At 50.8% G+C, this 15,028-nt stretch overlaps 9 protein-coding genes across 9 annotated transcripts; 5 read left to right on the top strand and 4 right to left on the bottom strand.

The window, feature by feature from the left end:
• Nucleotides 1-493: 493 nt before the first annotated feature.
• Nucleotides 494-2,310, top strand: BZA70DRAFT_269107 (glycoside hydrolase superfamily; the record flags this gene model as incomplete). Its single annotated transcript, XM_064911198.1, has 2 exons — nucleotides 494-783; nucleotides 840-2,310. 2 exons carry the CDS (start codon nucleotides 494-496, stop codon nucleotides 2,308-2,310), a joined length of 1,761 nt encoding a protein of 586 aa, XP_064766726.1.
• Nucleotides 2,311-2,471: 161 nt separating this feature from the next.
• BZA70DRAFT_307436 (putative nicotinamide N-methyltransferase) lies at nucleotides 2,472-3,524 on the bottom strand. The gene is made up of 2 exons (XM_064914829.1): nucleotides 3,199-3,524; nucleotides 2,472-3,135 (listed from the first exon to the last, which is right to left on the bottom strand). The coding sequence occupies exons 1-2, from the start codon at nucleotides 3,327-3,329 to the stop codon at nucleotides 2,481-2,483; spliced, it is 786 nt and encodes a 261-aa protein (XP_064766725.1). The 5' UTR covers nucleotides 3,330-3,524; the 3' UTR covers nucleotides 2,472-2,480.
• Nucleotides 3,525-3,568: 44 nt separating this feature from the next.
• BZA70DRAFT_283191 (uncharacterized protein) lies at nucleotides 3,569-4,895 on the top strand. The gene has a single exon (XM_064913397.1). The coding sequence runs from the start codon at nucleotides 3,848-3,850 to the stop codon at nucleotides 4,865-4,867; it is 1,020 nt and encodes a 339-aa protein (XP_064766724.1). The 5' UTR covers nucleotides 3,569-3,847; the 3' UTR covers nucleotides 4,868-4,895.
• Nucleotides 4,896-5,739, bottom strand: BZA70DRAFT_283189 (ubiquitin-conjugating enzyme/RWD-like protein). Its single transcript, XM_064913396.1, has 4 exons — nucleotides 5,444-5,739; nucleotides 5,278-5,381; nucleotides 5,091-5,220; nucleotides 4,896-5,038 (listed from the first exon to the last, which is right to left on the bottom strand). Exons 1-4 carry the CDS (start codon nucleotides 5,604-5,606, stop codon nucleotides 4,959-4,961), a joined length of 477 nt encoding a protein of 158 aa, XP_064766723.1. The 5' UTR covers nucleotides 5,607-5,739; the 3' UTR covers nucleotides 4,896-4,958.
• Nucleotides 5,740-5,774: 35 nt separating this feature from the next.
• BZA70DRAFT_283184 (uncharacterized protein) lies at nucleotides 5,775-6,790 on the top strand. The gene is made up of 3 exons (XM_064913395.1): nucleotides 5,775-6,221; nucleotides 6,274-6,410; nucleotides 6,468-6,790. Exons 1-3 carry the CDS (start codon nucleotides 5,831-5,833, stop codon nucleotides 6,519-6,521), a joined length of 582 nt encoding a protein of 193 aa, XP_064766722.1. The 5' UTR covers nucleotides 5,775-5,830; the 3' UTR covers nucleotides 6,522-6,790.
• On the bottom strand, nucleotides 6,791-8,088 carry BZA70DRAFT_283181 (Phosphotyrosyl phosphatase activator). The gene is made up of 2 exons (XM_064913394.1): nucleotides 7,912-8,088; nucleotides 6,791-7,850 (listed from the first exon to the last, which is right to left on the bottom strand). The coding sequence occupies exons 1-2, from the start codon at nucleotides 8,074-8,076 to the stop codon at nucleotides 6,897-6,899; spliced, it is 1,119 nt and encodes a 372-aa protein (XP_064766721.1). The 5' UTR covers nucleotides 8,077-8,088; the 3' UTR covers nucleotides 6,791-6,896.
• A 177-nt stretch (nucleotides 8,089-8,265) lies between these two features.
• Nucleotides 8,266-10,997, top strand: BZA70DRAFT_283179 (PAB-dependent poly(A)-specific ribonuclease subunit PAN3). Its single transcript, XM_064913393.1, has 7 exons — nucleotides 8,266-8,646; nucleotides 8,725-8,840; nucleotides 8,894-8,928; nucleotides 8,980-9,328; nucleotides 9,378-9,491; nucleotides 9,545-9,689; nucleotides 9,741-10,997. Exons 1-7 carry the CDS (start codon nucleotides 8,583-8,585, stop codon nucleotides 10,970-10,972), a joined length of 2,055 nt encoding a protein of 684 aa, XP_064766720.1. The 5' UTR covers nucleotides 8,266-8,582; the 3' UTR covers nucleotides 10,973-10,997.
• Nucleotides 10,998-11,764, bottom strand: BZA70DRAFT_283177 (uncharacterized protein). Its single transcript, XM_064913392.1, has 3 exons — nucleotides 11,383-11,764; nucleotides 11,255-11,326; nucleotides 10,998-11,204 (listed from the first exon to the last, which is right to left on the bottom strand). Exons 1-3 carry the CDS (start codon nucleotides 11,594-11,596, stop codon nucleotides 11,050-11,052), a joined length of 441 nt encoding a protein of 146 aa, XP_064766719.1. The 5' UTR covers nucleotides 11,597-11,764; the 3' UTR covers nucleotides 10,998-11,049.
• Nucleotides 11,765-11,908: 144 nt separating this feature from the next.
• Nucleotides 11,909-15,027, top strand: BZA70DRAFT_72397 (uncharacterized protein). Its single transcript, XM_064915358.1, has 5 exons — nucleotides 11,909-12,122; nucleotides 12,184-12,242; nucleotides 12,297-12,401; nucleotides 12,463-12,540; nucleotides 12,599-15,027. The coding sequence occupies exons 1-5, from the start codon at nucleotides 12,080-12,082 to the stop codon at nucleotides 14,921-14,923; spliced, it is 2,610 nt and encodes an 869-aa protein (XP_064766718.1). The 5' UTR covers nucleotides 11,909-12,079; the 3' UTR covers nucleotides 14,924-15,027.
• The last annotated feature ends 1 nt before the right edge of the window (nucleotide 15,028 follows it).

The raw sequence follows: 15,028 nt of genomic DNA, 5'->3' as shown, positions 1-15,028 counted from the left end.
GGTCTTTGAGCTAACGGACTTGACCTGTAATGTAATTTTAAGTTGTACTGAGCCGGCAGCCGTTCGCTACTGAACCCTCAAACATATTCAGGCACACCTCGAGCGCGCACACCTACCTTTATTCCTTTTATAAATGCGAATGCGAATGACAGTTAGCATAGTGGATTATTGGACTCGAGTTCTCTCAGCTCACTTATAGCCCACAGGATTGAGGGAAGAGGGCACGCTAGTATTGTTAGGGCTCGCGTTTGTTAATTGGAATGTCGGCCCCCTTGCGCCAGGTCCCTGCGTCGGGTTGTACCCCCCCTCCCTTCTGAATACCCCTTCGATCTGAATTCTCCGACTCCTGGTATAACGGCCGTTATAATGGACCGTCTCGCCCTGTGCAGCTGCTCTTCAGAAAGCTCCGCAGTCCTATTTCTTCACACGTCGTTTATGTCTCTTTGATCACCATACGCTCGTTCAGTCGTGATCTTGTACATTCTTTTACGCAATGCGTTTCTCAACACTCTCTACACTTTTGAGCGCAAGCTCGCTCTTTGCGTCGGCGGTGAGCGCATATTCTTCCTCGGCAATCGACAACGTCGCAGTCTACTGGGGCCAGGCATCTGCCGGATCGCAGGATTCACTGGCGACGTATTGCGAGAGCGATAGTGTCGATATCGTGATTCTTGCGTTTCTGACGACCTTCTTTGGGTCTGATGATCTGCCAGAGATAAATTTTGCCAATGCTTGCTCGGATACTTTTTCGGGGACTACGCTCTTGCAGTGCGACCAGATTGCGTATGTGTTCTCATCTCTACTTAGAAATAGTTGTGTTTCTTGCTTACATTGTGTAGATCTGATATTGCGACCTGCCAGTCAAAAGGCAAGAAGGTGCTTCTCTCTCTGGGAGGCGCTGTTGGAACATATGGCTTTACGGACGACTCTGAGGCCTCAGACTTTGCGACTACGCTATGGAACATGTTTGGTGGTGGTGATTCGGACTACAGACCATTTGGCACGTCGATTGTCGACGGATTTGATCTCGATATTGAGAACAATGAACCGACCGGGTACGCTGCATTTGTGACGCAGATGCGCACGTTGTATAGCGGCGGCGATTACTACATCTCTGCCGCACCGCAGTGTCCGTTCCCGGATGCGAGCATCGGCGACGCTCTTGACAGCGCGTGGTTTGATTTCGTGTTTATCCAGTTCTACAACAACAACTGCGGCGTGACTAATCCCGATAACTTCAACTACGACACCGACTGGATGACGTGGGTGACTTCGACGTCGCTCAACTCTGACGTGAGGTTGTATGTCGGTGTTCCCGGAAGTTCGTCAGCGGCTGGATCTGGATATGCTACGCCTTCGGAACTGCAGTCTTTGATGAGCGATATCTCGGATAAGTCGAGTCTCGGTGGTGTCATGATTTGGGACGCTAGTCAGGCGTTTACGAATGAGATTGATGGGGTGGAGTTTATTGATGGAATCAAGAGCATGCTTGGTAGTTTGGATGGCTCGTCTGACAGCAGTAGCAGCGGAACGACCACAGCAGCATCTTCGACGTCGACTACTGCTGCTGCGGTTGTGTCTACTTCGTTGACTTCATCCGAGGCACAGAATTTCTATGTTGCTTCTTCTGCGACTACCTCGTCGGTATATGTCGCACCGACGACAACATCTGCATCGAGCACTTCGACAGCTGCATCGAGCACTTCAACTACATTCTACAGCGCTGCGCCTACGGCCTCGTCAACAGCGGATGAGTCGACATCTACAGTTACGGTGCCCAACCCTTCGACGTTGACTATCACAAACTATGTGACGATGACGGTGTCGAATTCATCGGGAGCGTCAACTTTGTCGACACTTACTACGATCTCGACAGCAGCAGTGATGAATCTATACGTGAACAGCACGTCGGCTTCGACTGCTACGTCGACTACTTCCGAGGTTCTTCCTTCTGCCACGGCCAGCACGAGCAATTGCACAGATCTGACCGGCACCCCGCTGGCGGCCTGCATGAACGAGTATTACCAGACGGTGTCGGCGTCGGATGCCTGCACATTAGGCGAAGTTGGCTGTATCGGCGATTTATTCGCGCAGTGCGGCTACGGGACGTGGTCTACGTTCGCATGTGGCACAGGAACTGTTTGTCGCGCGCTGCCGTCAGGAGACGAGACGTCGACGGAGTTTGCGATTGCGTGTGATTCGGAGGCTGATATCGCGGTTCGGTTTGGGACCTCGTCAAAGAAGGTGAAGAGGAACGGGCTGGTGAGACGGAATCATAGACACCATGGACATGCGCGACATATTGGCTGATTTCGTCTAAATTTTGTCTAAATTTTGTGAATAATTTTTGGGATATTTTATGTTTTTGTTTGGGCTGCATTGACGACTAATGACTTATGACTGTTTGATACGAATGAACTAATGATCAAAGAAAGCACTTTATGATCAAAAAAAGAACTAAAAGATGATATAAATTGACATTAAAAACTTAAGAAATAACCATAGACCATGCTACGGATATCTTTAGAAGCATCATCCTCGACAAACATCGGCCACCACTTTTCTTCGAAAAGCTTCTCAACTTTAAAGCCCATTGCCTCGGCATCGGTAAAGAACTGAAAGTCGCGATGGACGAGGCGAGCGCGATGGGGTGTGAAGACGACAAAGATCTTTGCGTCCTTGTTTGAGCGCGAGAGGGTGTTCCAGCATGTTTTTAGTAGTTTTGCGTGTTCGGAGTGGTTGAAGACGACGTCGGAGAGGATGACGAGATCGAAGCCGTCGCTGGCCTTGTCTTGGCCGAGGTATTCTTTCAGCGGAGTCTCGTCGTTGCCCCAGACATATCCGGCGACGGTGAACGTGTCTTTGTCGATGCCGTCGACGTGGGCGACGTTGTATTCGATATTTTGGATGAGCTCAACCTCAGGGTAGTCGGTGATGACGACGCGGCTGGCGTTGTGGATGCCGGCGATGAATGAGGGGAGGGCAGCGCCGGCGCCGAGCTCGAGGACGGTTTTGTTTGTGAGGAGGGCGGACGCGTGTTTGTCGAGGTAGTTTGCGGTCACTTTTGAGGCGTTCCAGAGGAGGTGGCCCCAGAGAGGGGATTTGCCTACCAGTCTGAGGTTTATTTTTGAGGGTCTGTATGCTGCTGTTAGTATAAAACAGAGAGAAGAGTAGATAGAGAAGATATATATGACATACTGGCCATCTGTGACGAATTCGGGTTTCCGTTCATAAGTATCAAACGACGGCGGCTCAGGTTTCTTGTAATAATCCTCGGGCTCTTCAAACAGCGAGGTCTCGTCTCCAAGCGCAATCTCGTCGTCGCTCATTTCTGTTTCTTTTGTCTTTTTGACTGTTTACAAGCCGCGATATTGAAATCAGAGACTATCGTCGTTCGAGGAGGTTGAAAACTTTTTAGGGTTTTGGTAGTGCTCAGGGGAAGTGGTGCCAGTTTAGGTACGAGGAGAGAGATTTGATGGTGTGTATTATAATGGGGATTGATATAGGAGATGCCAGATCATGTCAATTATTGTATTTAACAGAATAGTAAAAGCAAATACAAAGAAACAGAGGAAATACAATCAAACAGAGCATAGACAATGACAATGCTATGTAGAATCTGCTAATTACTGGGAATCCAAGCCGTATGCTGGCGGTGGAATATGCTGACCACAACACGTGATCCACTATTCTGGACACAAAAATCCAGCAAATCATGTGAGGTTTTTTGTGTTCGTTTTCGTTGTCGGACTTTTGCCTTCTGACTCAGTTCAGTCAACAGCTTCACCACTTTTCTGCGCATCATCTAGAGCTGTATTCTAGAGGACAAGAGAAGAAGTATCTGAAGATGTCCGCGGGACCCTTGATTTGGCGGACGCTGCTCGGTCGTCGAACCGTTGGCGCGTCTGCTGCAGCGTCAGGGATTAAGCAGGCAGCAATTCGAAACTATTCCAATTCGTCGTCGTCGTCTTCAAAGGCCTTGCGGCCGACTCGTGGGCGAAAGCATCCGTTGAGGAAGAGTGCGGGAGAGGAGGAGGCTGAGCGTCGGGAGCGGATGAGAAAGAGAGAGGTTATTCCTACGGGACATTCTAGTTATTCTCGTATGTTTCTCCATGTTTCCATGTTTCTCTATATCTCTCTGTGTTGGTGGTTGCTAACAAATCCTACTACAGAGCTTGCCTATGACTCGTTCTTTGCTGGTTTCCGTCCGATTCCTATCAGGGCCCAGTCGGAACCCCAGCCGGAGTTTTTAGATTTCGAGGCATTCAATTCTGAAGTGCCCGCGACGGAGATGGACGAGCCAATGTCGATGACGATGGAATTTGATCTGACTTCGCTTGACTATCCGATCGGAACGTTTTCTGCCAGCGGAGCGGTTCTTGACCCGGTGATGGCGTCGATTCCAAAGTCTGAGCTCGCGCACATCCGCGGTAATCTGCCTCCGGCCGCGCCGGGTGCCAGCAATGCCGAGCACCGGTCTGCGTACGGCGAGGCTGCGATGACGACCGTGCTTGAGAAGCTTACAGCGGCCGTGGAAGGGTCTGACAGCGATACCCAGCTCGATATGGCGTCTGCGTTCAAGTGCTTGTTGATGGCGAGTGCCAACGGGGAAGGAGTCAACGAGCTTGCGCGGCGCATGGACGAGCGATTCGGGTTGCAGCTTATGGGACTTACCGACAACGGGGAGGTTCTTGAGTTTCTGAGGCCTTTGAACCCGCCGCGTGTGCACCGACGATCGGTGAGGGACGCGGGCGAGCGCGGGATGCAGCTGACCAGTGTTGTGCGGAAGCGGAGGTTGAAGATGAAGAAGCATAAGCTGAAGAAGAGACGGAAAGCCGAGCGTGCTTTGAGACGAAAGCAGGGTTAAGGGGGAGGTCTCTTGTGTATATAGTTGTGTTGATTGAATTATAATCATTATTCATTATTACGAGTAGTTGTAACTATATACAGTAGCTTGACTATGTTGAAGCATACTTTGCAGTAAAGTAATGGACCAGACTGGCAGCTGCCTCTTCGTCACCACTACGAACCAGGTTTGCTACACATGAGATTAGCAGATGCCGTGTGATGGCAGATACACAGCAACTCACCGATATCGACATTCAGAGGACTGTTGGGTTCCGGATCAGATAGCAGGACGAGGATCGCCATGCAAGCAGACTGCAGGGTCCAGGCCGCTGTCCATTGGCCTTTGAGGATGTCTAGACATACCAGGCCGTCCTAGACGTATATTAGTATAGTTATAGTAGAATACAAGACAGATGGTGAATAGTATACCTTCCAGTTGACATTTGGGTGGCATATCGGGGTGATGAACTTGATCTCTGGCGGATGCAGAGGATACGTCTTTGGAACCTGAATATCGATATTCCAGCGTCCACCTACGCGTCTCGTCAGTCTCTGCTCTTCACTCTCTTCACTCTTCACTCTCTGAAGCTCTCACCTTCATACAGAGTCCCTTTACTTCCTCTGATATATCCAACCCAGTGCAGCAGGTCGTTCTCGCTCACCGGCCTGATCCGCACCAGCTCCTCTTCGCTGTCTGAACTCGACTTCTGCGCTGCTCTGAACTCCTTCAGCAGCCTTCTCGTAGATGCCAGCGACATCTTCACTCTTCTGTAAATGTGCTGAGATGTAGACAGACTGCTCAGTGGCCTCGGTTCATATGAACGCGGGGTGTCACATGACACATCACATGACTAGTCACATGACTAGGCACATGACATTGCGATAGCCGGTGGTCTGGGCGGGCGCTGATTATCTCCGCAGGGCTCGTCCGCTCGTCCTCATTGTCTTCTTCACCAACAAAATACTCAGAGAATATAGAAAAATGTCGGCATTGAAGCACCGCGCAGTGGCAGACGAGAGCTCGGCCGTCTTCTCAGACGACTCCTCGACCGCGTTCTCGTCCGGGCTCGGGACGACGTCGACGACCGATCTGGGGACGACGGTTCCGGAGGAGCAGCTGCTGAGCGTGAAGGGCAACGATTACGGGTTCCCGCTGCTTATCAAGTACGAGCAGCCGGGGACGATTCTGCGGAATATGCCGAATATGCTGCTGGAGAACAAGGGACCTGTTGCGCGCGACCATCTTGCGAACGAGCGTAATTACCTGGCGTGGGCGCGCACGTCGCTTTCGTTCACGACCGTCGGACTTGCGGTCACGGCTGCGTTTAGAGGTTATGGGGATGGGCTTTTGATTGTCGGGAAGTTGGTCGGTGGTGAGTACTGTCTTTATTATCTCACATAGCAGATCTCTGGCTGACATCTCAGCCGGCTTCATTCTGTTGGCTATCGCTCTCATGGTCATCGGCACCTATCGATACTACATCACCGCTATCTGGCTCCAGCGCGGCAAGTTCCCGCCCAGCAGAGCCTCGATATTCCTCATTACTGTATTTTCTGTATTGGTACGTTGTTATCTCCAACCGTGCTCATATAGAATGAACCCATGCTAACCCCTCTAGCTAATCGCGCTGGCATTCATCCTGATTGTCATCAACACCTCGCGTGTTATCTAGTCTTTTGAATTATTGGGTAAAGCATGCGACGTCAACCAAAAGCATAAACGTCCTATTATTCTCTTTTTTCTCTTTTGTTTATCATTTCATTCACAGTTTAATGACGTTGTCCTTCATGTAAAACGGAGTCTGTATCGTACGAGGTGTTTTGAGTGGTTCACGATTTAATATCTAATCTTTTCTTTCTATTTTTCTTTCTATTTTTCCATTCTAGTTTGTCATGACGAGGCTTTGGTGTTTATAATAGTATTTCTATTTATTTGACGACTATAATAAAAGTTATAGTACCTATTATAAACCATATAATACATCCATGTAACTTTCATAACCTAGTTGCAGCGGACTTAAAAATGAATATATCATCATCATATACAATCAATCAAACGGTATGGGCTTAATTGCACCAGGAATCGTTCGCAATTGACCCTCATGCCCCTGTTGACTTGCAGCAATCGAACTGGGGATCTTGATCCCGCAGCAATCACCCCAGATACCCTCACCATGTACATGTCCCTCGTGATGAGTATCCTCCTCTTTACTTGCCCGAGGAGCCCTCTCGCTCGGAAGCTCACCAACAACAGACAAGATCTTTCCAAACAAAAAGTGCTGCATGACTGGGACTTTGCCCAACACCTCGTTCTTGTACATCTTCACCATTCCCTCGCTGACTTTAGCCCACGTCTTAACGCCCGAGATGTCGTCGAGCATAGGCGAGCTCCAGCGCAGCGACGCGGTCTTTACGCTGTTGATGAACGCGATCGCGCCAAGGTACATGTACTCCTTCCCGTACGACTCGAGCACGTCGTTGTCGTGTATACTCCGCGGACGCAGGTATTTGTGGGTAGAGAGCTGCGCGGCGCCAAACAGAAAGGGAAGAAAGTGGTAGTCGTCGAGACCCCATACGCCATGGGAACCTGCCGGTTCAAGCCAGTAGACTGACTGCAGCACGCGCATGAGCGCAATGTACCGGTTAAACACGCGCAGGACAAGAGCAGGGAAATCGTCTTTTGTAAACACTCCAAGCTTGAAGAGCACGAGTAGAAAACATATAAAGTTGAGCTCGTGTCCTGATCCGTAGTCGATCCGCGTGCGATTTCCAAACGAGTGGAGGAGGTAGGTTTGCAGATCAACAAGTCCGTCGGATGACTGAATGTCAGATGAAGAGAGAGATGTGGTTAGGAGGTTGTTTGTAAATAGTTGTGTCTCGAGATCATCGTAAAAGTCGCGGAATGCCGGGTTGCCGAACCGCGACTTTTCATTTTCAACTGCCGGGTGCTGCTTTGATATTGTTTCGATCTTCTCTAGAAGATCCAGTACTTGCTCCACATTCTATACTCATCTCACTTATTAGCTCCTGCTTCCCCCTAGTCTCAACTAATCATCAACACACCTTTGAAACCGCACAGGGAAACGAGTTTGGTCGTCCGGTGCACGCCTCTCGCAGATCGAGAATGAACTGCAAAAGTGAATTGTACGTTTCCGAGCTCTGAAAGACTTCCAGATCCTCTGCGGTCAGGATCCTGCTCGTCGGTCTGTTTGTTACTGAGTTCTCCATCTGGTTCTGATCTGATTCTGATATCTTCCTGATAGATGATCTGAGGCGTGACTATGAGTTATGTAGGGTCACGTGCGATATCACGTGAAAAGTATACACGCAGAAGAATCAACAAGAAGCATGCAATTCAAGCATAGAAGACAATAATAGTAGTTTATAAAGACTTCTAATAGAATTACAAGAAGATTACAACAATTATCACTGTTATTACACGCGACAGAGAGCTACAAAAAGCTACAGAAGACACACAACACAAGCGCGTCAACATTCCACACTTACACCATATAACCACCACCACCGCACCGCACCGAGATATCTGGCACAGATCCACCCCGCGAACATCAGCAACAACGCGAAATGGCCGGTTTGGTTTGATTCTTCTTGCAGATAGAAGCAGAAAACAACAGAAAATCCGTTAAAAAGATAAAGCAGAGGAGAACTAAACAGATTGCTTGCATATTTGAGTCTCTGCGGTCCCTTCGCTGCTGTTTTATCTACAAGGAACAATGTTGAGACAGCCTGGTTCTGCGGTGATGGGCAGCCAGGATCCGTCGTCGCCAAACAGAAAGGGTTGGTTTTGTTTGTTTGTTTCAATTGCAGAGAGAAGAAGACGCGTTGATGGAGTTCGAGTACTGACTGGTGTTGTAGAATCTCTTCCCCCGTCAATCAACCCGGGCAAACAGTCGCAGACCCTCTGCAGAAACATCTTGATTCATGGCTACTGCAAGTACGAAAACAGTGGATGTATATTCAGACACGATAATGTGAGGCGCTCTTTTTTTTTTTCTGGTGATTAGCTCTGTACTGACTGTTGTAGACGAAAACGAACGCGTCTGCTGCAAAACCAGAGACGTAGGTATCCTCTCTACTCTGCTCTCTCTGACCCTACTAACGCACTCAAAGACCAAAGAAACGTTTGAATGTGGAATCCCCCGCTTTCAAACCTGGTTCGGCAGCGCTGTCATCCTCGGCCGCGAACGCGTCGACGACGACTTCTCCCTCCAAGACGCCGATTCTTCTGAGCCAGGCAGCTGATTCGGCCGTGTTTGTGCCTCGCAGCAGTACCGCAACCTCATCTGCGATGCCGCAAGAAGGGATCAAGGAGTTTGAGCCGTCGCCTGATCGGTCGATGTATGTCAATCCGGCGGTCGATCTCTATAATCAAAAGTCGATGGTGAATCCGAGTAGCCAGCCGTTTGTGCCTTCGTATAGTCAGATGCCGTCGATTAATTCACAGATCGCTGCGGAGTCTGTAAGTGCCTTTTGTTCAAGTAGTTGAGAGGAGCTACTAATGTTTAAAGCAAATGCCACAGCCGGTTTCAAATCAGAGATACGACTACAATTCGATGGTGCCGTACGGAACCGCCCCTCCGGATCTGTACTATCAGCAAGCTCAAGCGGCCCACTACCAGCCGGTAAGTGTTCCTTTAAAGTGAGAGTGAGAGTGAAGAGATGCTAAGATGAGTAGTTGCAATATCATTTGTATGCACCGCTTCCTCCGCACAAAATCAATCTGCTGCCATACCAGCGCACGATCCAGGGATTCTTTCTGTCTGATAATCTGCGCGAGGAACTCCAGAGAAAGGGCGAGGCTTCGCTTCAGATATTGCCTAGTAAGCACAACTTTGATTTGACTGCATGGATGATATATTAACAGTACCTAGGCACAGGACTTCCTGAATCTCTGGATGTGTATTGCCAGCTAGTTCCTCTTGATACGAACGCGGATCGAAGTGCGCGAGTGCTGGGGTATCCGAGCTGGGTGTACAAAGCGTTTTCAAAGTCGGATGGAAACACATATGCGCTACGCCGACTTGAAGGGTTCAAGCTGACTGATGAAAAGTCGATTGCGACGGTCCAGCAATGGCGGCGGTTGTCGAATGCGAGCATGGTGACGCTGTTTGAAGCGTTTACAACCCGAGCGTTCGGGGACAGTTCGATTATATTTGTGTATGACTATCATCCTCTCTCGAGCACGTTGTTCGACACGCATTTTGGGGCGAGTGCGCGGTATCCGGTTGTGAGGAACGCGAACGGACAGATAGGACCGTCAGTTCCGGAGCAGGTGCTGTGGAGTTATCTTGTGCAGCTTTCGTCTGCTATGAAGACGATACACGGGGCGAATCTTGCGGCGCGGGTGATGGATCCGACGAAGATTATACTGACGTCAAAGATGCGGGTGAGGTTGAGCGCGGTGGGGATCATGGATGTGATTGGCGGGAGTAAAGAGCCAGTGGCGAAGTTGCAGGCCGAGGATTTGTATAATCTCGGGCGGCTGATATTGAGTATTGCGTGCAACAACCAGTCGCTGATAATGGGAGGCGCGGCGGTGTCGTTGCCGGTGCTGTCAAAGTCGTTGGAGTTTGCGGGCAAGTTTTACTCTGTGGGATTGAAGAACGCGCTTGCGTACTTGCTTGGGAGTGGCGGGCGAGGAGGAGAGGACGAGATGATGAGTTCGGGGAATGTGGACGAGTTTATACAGTTGATTTCTGGGTTTTACCAGCAGAATCTAAACAGCTCGCTGCATTACCAGGACAGTCTTGAGAGTGAGCTTGCGCGGGAGGTTGAGAACGGGCGGTTGGTGAGGTTGCTGTGCAAGTTCAACTTTATAAACGAGCGGCCAGAGTACGACCATGATCCGGCGTGGTCGGAGACGGGAGATCGGTATCTGTTGAAGCTGTTTAGGGACTACGTGTTCCATCAGACGGACGAGAGCGGGCATCCGGTGCTGGACATGGGCCATGTGCTGAGATGTCTGAATAAGCTTGATGCGGGGGTGGAGGAGAAGGTGATGCTTGTGTCTAGGGACGAGCAGAGTTGTTTGATTGTGTCGTATAAGGAGCTGAAGAATTGTGTGGATGTTGTGTTTAGAGACTTGAGCCGGCCGAATGGCTGAGATGATGTGGGAAGACAGTGAGAGTACTTGATTATACACGAGCTATGATACAGTATAGAATAGTAAGAGAAGTTTCCCTAAATAGCCTCCTCCTCCTGGGCGATGAAGGGGTTTGCAATCTCCTCGCTGCCGTCGACGGGAGAGATGAGGAGAAGGAGCGGGCCACGGACGACGACGAGACCGAGCGGTCTTGTTTGATCTTCTGGCGCGTTTCCATCTTCACCGACGTCGCCTGTGATTGTTAGTAGTTGAATAAGAAGAAGAAAGTAGACTGAAGAATACCTCTCAGATGCTCGACGACGTCGTCGAGGACGAGGTTCATGAGCTGGTCGTATCCTTTCAGGATGCCAGTGACTATCAAAGTAGTTAGTAATTGTTCTGTTGAGTAGACTCTTTAAAAGAGAACTCACCCTCCCTCCCCCCGGAGAACTTGACTCTGATCTCTCTGTCCTGATACCGGGCCAGATCAAGGATTGCTTCCTTCTTTGGTCGGTCGTGCTGTTGGTGCTGGTGCCGGCCTCTATAAGATCCGCCTCTGTTTCCGCCAGCACCGCGCTCTTGACGATGCTGCTGCTGCTGCTCTGGACGCTCCTGGCGGTCTTGCGACTGGAAAGTCAGGCTCATTGTGTGTGGTGGTGGTGGAGATGTGGTTGAGATGTGGTGAGAGTGAAAATGGGTGAAGGGTTTGAAGGCCGGGAGGGTGGATCCACAGCACAGCGCCGGTTTTTGTAGAAGAGAAGGTGAGAATGAAGCAGATATATGCAATAAGCAGATATATTCTTGCAATTGTATTTAAAACAGCGAAAAGAGGAATATATCGACGCGGGGCGGTGACAACAGGCTGTGCACTCAGTTTACTGCAGTTAAAGTGCTAAATGCACAAAAACACGACGTTTATGTGCACACGCGCCCTTTGTTTACTTTGATTTTTTTCTGCTCGGGTCCAGCGACTTCTCTCCGCTTTGTCTTCTTTCTCTGCTTCCTCTTCCCGGGTCCAATTCATCGTCAGATATCGTGTGATTACCTGCTTCTGCCTCTGATTCATCGTCTTCTGCTTCTTCTGCTTCTTCTCCTACTTCTTCTCCTTCTTCTTCTCCTCCTGCGGCCATGGATATCGGCAATATCTTGGAAACGGCCATCCTCAGCCCTGGTTCGTCTCTCTTCTTTCTTCCTCCAATTACCTCCTCCCGACTGATCTAATGCATCCACAGACCAAGCGGCCAGACAGGATGCCGAGAGTAAACTCACTCTGATGGCTACCGAGCACTTTGTACGTATCCGCTCCGTGCGTGATCCGGATCATTCACTAACCATCCTCCTCCAGGTCGACTACTTGGCGATGCTCACCACCGCGCTCGGAAATGAGAATCAAAAGACCGAAGTCCGTATGCTGGCTGGTATCGGTCTCAAGAACCAGCTTGTTGCTAAAGTGAGTTGTTGTTGCTCTGTTTGAAATCTGCTGTCACAGCTGCTTACTATCATCTACTCAGGACGTCAAAACCAAAGTCTCCCAGAACGAGCGGTGGGTCTCGCTCGCTGTCGAAGCCAAGGCTGAAATCAAGCGTACCGTATGTATCCGCTCTTAATCACCTAAATAATCTATCTCTGCTAACAAAAGACACACAGGCCCTCACCGCGCTGCTCTCGCCCGACGATCGCGTCGCAAACGCTGCCGCCCAGCTCGTCGCCGCAATCGCTGATATCGAGCTCCCCCGCGACGAATGGCCCGATCTGATGACGGTGCTCGTCGAAAACACAAAAGAGCACCAGCCCGTCAACGTCAAGCGCGCCTCGCTCCTCGCCATCGGTTACATTTGCGAGACTGCTGATCCCGGCAACTCGGGCGTCGTCGCCCAGGCAAACGGCATCTTGACCGCTATCGTCCAGGGCGCGCACGCAAAGGAACCCTCGATCGTCGTTCGCCAGACTGCTATCAACGCGCTCGTCAACTCGCTCGAGTTCATCCGCGACAATTTCGCCCGCGAGGGTGAGCGGAATTATATAATGCAGGTCGTCTGCGAGGCTACGCAGGCTCCCGATGCAAAGCTGCAGGCCTCGGCCTTTGGTGCGCTTGCTCGTATTATGAACATGTACTATCCGTACATGAGATTGTACATGGAGCGCGCGCTGTATGGGCTCACTGTGGACGGCATGCGCTCCTCAAACGAAGACGTCGCTTGTATGGCTGTCGAGTTTTGGAGTACTGTCTGCGAAGAAGAGATCGAGATCAATCTGCAGTCAGGGGACCCTTACGAAGACGAAGCGCTTGCGCCCGCTCGTGAGAATTTCGAGTTTGCAAAGTACGCGATGGGCGAGGTTCTGCCTACGCTGCTCGAGCTGCTAACACGGCAGGACGAAGATGCTGATGACGAGGACTGGAACGTTTCGATGGCGGCGGCTGCGTGCCTGCAGCTTTTTGCTGAAGATACTGGCTCGGCGGTGGTCAACCTGACGTTGCAGTTTGTGGAGGTCAACATCCAGCAGGAGGACTGGCGAAAGCGCGAGGCCGCGGTTATGGCTTTTGGTTCGATTCTCGACGGACCCGACCACGGCACGCTCGCGCATGTGATTGGACAGGCACTACCGCCGATGCTCAACCTTATGAACGATCCTGTGCTGCAGGTGAAGGACACTGTTGCATGGTGTTTGGGCCGCATTGCGGATCTTGTGATTGAAGGTATCGATACTACTGCGCACCTTCCGGGGATTATGGCCGCGCTGGTTGCTGGGTTCCAGGACCATCCAAAGGTTGTGACGAACTGCTGCTGGACGCTGATCAATCTGACGGAGCAGCTGGGCCAGGAAGGCGCATACTCGCAGACGACACCGATCTCGCCGTTCTATGACGGACTGATTGAGAAGCTGTTGGCGGCGAGCAGTCGGGCGGATAACGAGAACCTGGCGCGGACGTCTGCGTACGAGGCACTGGGAGTACTTGTGACTTGTAGTGCGAGCGATACTCTGGGATCGATCAATGAGCTATCGCTTGTGATTATCACTCGGCTTGAGCAGACGCTTGTGATGCAAGGACAGCTTGTGGGGATGGACGATCGCGTGAACTTGGAGGAGCTTCAGATTAGTCTGCTGAGTGTGCTGACAAACATCATTCGAAGGGTTTCGCCCAGCGATCGATCGTCGTCGGACAGGCTGATGACGCTGCTGATAAGCATGCTTCAGCAGAAGCTGCCAAACTCGCTGATCGAGGAGGATATTTTTATTGCGATCAGTGCGGTTGCGGGCGCGGTGCAGGAGAACTTTAGTGTTTATTTGGATGCGTTCAACCCGTATCTGATGAAGGCGCTCGAGGATCCGGACTCGCCGACGTGCAATACTGCGGTTGGGATTGTTGCGGATCTGGCGGTTGCGTTGAACGCGCAGATCGAGCCGTACTGCGACATGTACATGAATGTGTTTTTGACGAATCTGCAGAATTCAGCGGTGCGGAGGGACGTCAAGGTGGGCATTTTGTCGTGCTTTGGTGATATCGCGTCTGCGCTGGGTGCTGGGTTTGAAAAGTACCTGAGCGTGGTGATGCAGGTGCTTGTGCAGGCGTCGAGTCTGAAGCGCGAGCCGGACCAGCCGTATGACATTGTGGAGTACATTCACCAGCTGCAGGAGGCTATTGTGGACGCGTACGCGGGTATTGTGCAGGGTATGCGGGACCGACCGGACTTGCTGTACCAGTTCATCCAGCCGATCTTTGGGTTCCTGTCGGTTGTGCACTCGCAGCCGAGCATTCTGCGGTCGGAGTCGGTTGTGCGGTCGATGGTGGGTCTGATTGGCGACGTGGCGGACATCTACAAGCAGGGCCAGGTGGCGATCTACTTCAAGGAGGAGTGGATCACTGATCTGCTGCGACGGGCGCGACAGGACCGCTCGTTCTCTGCCGGACTGAAGGAGACTGCAAAGTGGGCACGCGAGCAACAAAAGGCGCAGCTTGCTCTTTTGTAGTCGATTGTTGATGTGTTGTTGTTGTTATTCCCTCATTTGTTTCATTCATTGTATATCCGCAGTAAATATCAGGCATTATCATCTATATAGATCTAGATAGTCCTT

Source organism: Myxozyma melibiosi (genome assembly GCF_037950935.1).
Source record: "Myxozyma melibiosi strain Phaff 52-87 chromosome Unknown BZA70scaffold_11, whole genome shotgun sequence".
Taxonomy (NCBI): Eukaryota; Fungi; Ascomycota; class Lipomycetes; order Lipomycetales; family Lipomycetaceae; genus Myxozyma; species Myxozyma melibiosi.
This window is presented reverse-complemented; position numbering and strand designations above follow the sequence as displayed.

Excerpts from the sequence above, each read along its gene's own strand:
- BZA70DRAFT_283181 (XM_064913394.1), bottom strand. The coding sequence starts at position 8,076 with ATGGAGAACTCAGTAACAAACAGACCGACGAGCAGGATCCTGACCGCA. Across the intron at positions 7,851-7,911 it reads TTCCCTGTGCGGTTTCAAAG|AATGTGGAGCAAGTACTGGA; the intron begins GTGTGTTGATGA and ends AGATGAGTATAG.
- BZA70DRAFT_283184 (XM_064913395.1), top strand. The coding sequence starts at position 5,831 with ATGTCGGCATTGAAGCACCGCGCAGTGGCAGACGAGAGCTCGGCCGTC. Across the intron at positions 6,222-6,273 it reads TGTCGGGAAGTTGGTCGGTG|CCGGCTTCATTCTGTTGGCT; the intron begins GTGAGTACTGTC and ends CTGACATCTCAG. Across the intron at positions 6,411-6,467 it reads TTACTGTATTTTCTGTATTG|CTAATCGCGCTGGCATTCAT; the intron begins GTACGTTGTTAT and ends TAACCCCTCTAG.
- BZA70DRAFT_283179 (XM_064913393.1), top strand. The coding sequence starts at position 8,583 with ATGTTGAGACAGCCTGGTTCTGCGGTGATGGGCAGCCAGGATCCGTCG. Across the intron at positions 8,647-8,724 it reads GTCGTCGCCAAACAGAAAGG|AATCTCTTCCCCCGTCAATC; the intron begins GTTGGTTTTGTT and ends CTGGTGTTGTAG. Across the intron at positions 8,841-8,893 it reads GTATATTCAGACACGATAAT|ACGAAAACGAACGCGTCTGC; the intron begins GTGAGGCGCTCT and ends TGACTGTTGTAG.
- BZA70DRAFT_72397 (XM_064915358.1), top strand. The coding sequence starts at position 12,080 with ATGGATATCGGCAATATCTTGGAAACGGCCATCCTCAGCCCTG. Across the intron at positions 12,123-12,183 it reads AACGGCCATCCTCAGCCCTG|ACCAAGCGGCCAGACAGGAT; the intron begins GTTCGTCTCTCT and ends ATGCATCCACAG. Across the intron at positions 12,541-12,598 it reads AGGCTGAAATCAAGCGTACC|GCCCTCACCGCGCTGCTCTC; the intron begins GTATGTATCCGC and ends AAAGACACACAG.
- BZA70DRAFT_307436 (XM_064914829.1), bottom strand. The coding sequence starts at position 3,329 with ATGAGCGACGACGAGATTGCGCTTGGAGACGAGACCTCGCTGTTTGAA. Across the intron at positions 3,136-3,198 it reads GAATTCGTCACAGATGGCCA|ACCCTCAAAAATAAACCTCA; the intron begins GTATGTCATATA and ends AGCAGCATACAG.
- BZA70DRAFT_283189 (XM_064913396.1), bottom strand. The coding sequence starts at position 5,606 with ATGTCGCTGGCATCTACGAGAAGGCTGCTGAAGGAGTTCAGAGCAGCG. Across the intron at positions 5,382-5,443 it reads TAAAGGGACTCTGTATGAAG|GTGGACGCTGGAATATCGAT; the intron begins GTGAGAGCTTCA and ends CGAGACGCGTAG. Across the intron at positions 5,221-5,277 it reads ACCCAAATGTCAACTGGAAG|GACGGCCTGGTATGTCTAGA; the intron begins GTATACTATTCA and ends ATATACGTCTAG.
- BZA70DRAFT_283191 (XM_064913397.1), top strand. The coding sequence starts at position 3,848 with ATGTCCGCGGGACCCTTGATTTGGCGGACGCTGCTCGGTCGTCGAACC.
- BZA70DRAFT_283177 (XM_064913392.1), bottom strand. The coding sequence starts at position 11,596 with ATGAGCCTGACTTTCCAGTCGCAAGACCGCCAGGAGCGTCCAGAGCAG. Across the intron at positions 11,327-11,382 it reads GTTCTCCGGGGGGAGGGAGG|TCACTGGCATCCTGAAAGGA; the intron begins GTGAGTTCTCTT and ends CTACTTTGATAG. Across the intron at positions 11,205-11,254 it reads CGTCGTCGAGCATCTGAGAG|GCGACGTCGGTGAAGATGGA; the intron begins GTATTCTTCAGT and ends TAACAATCACAG.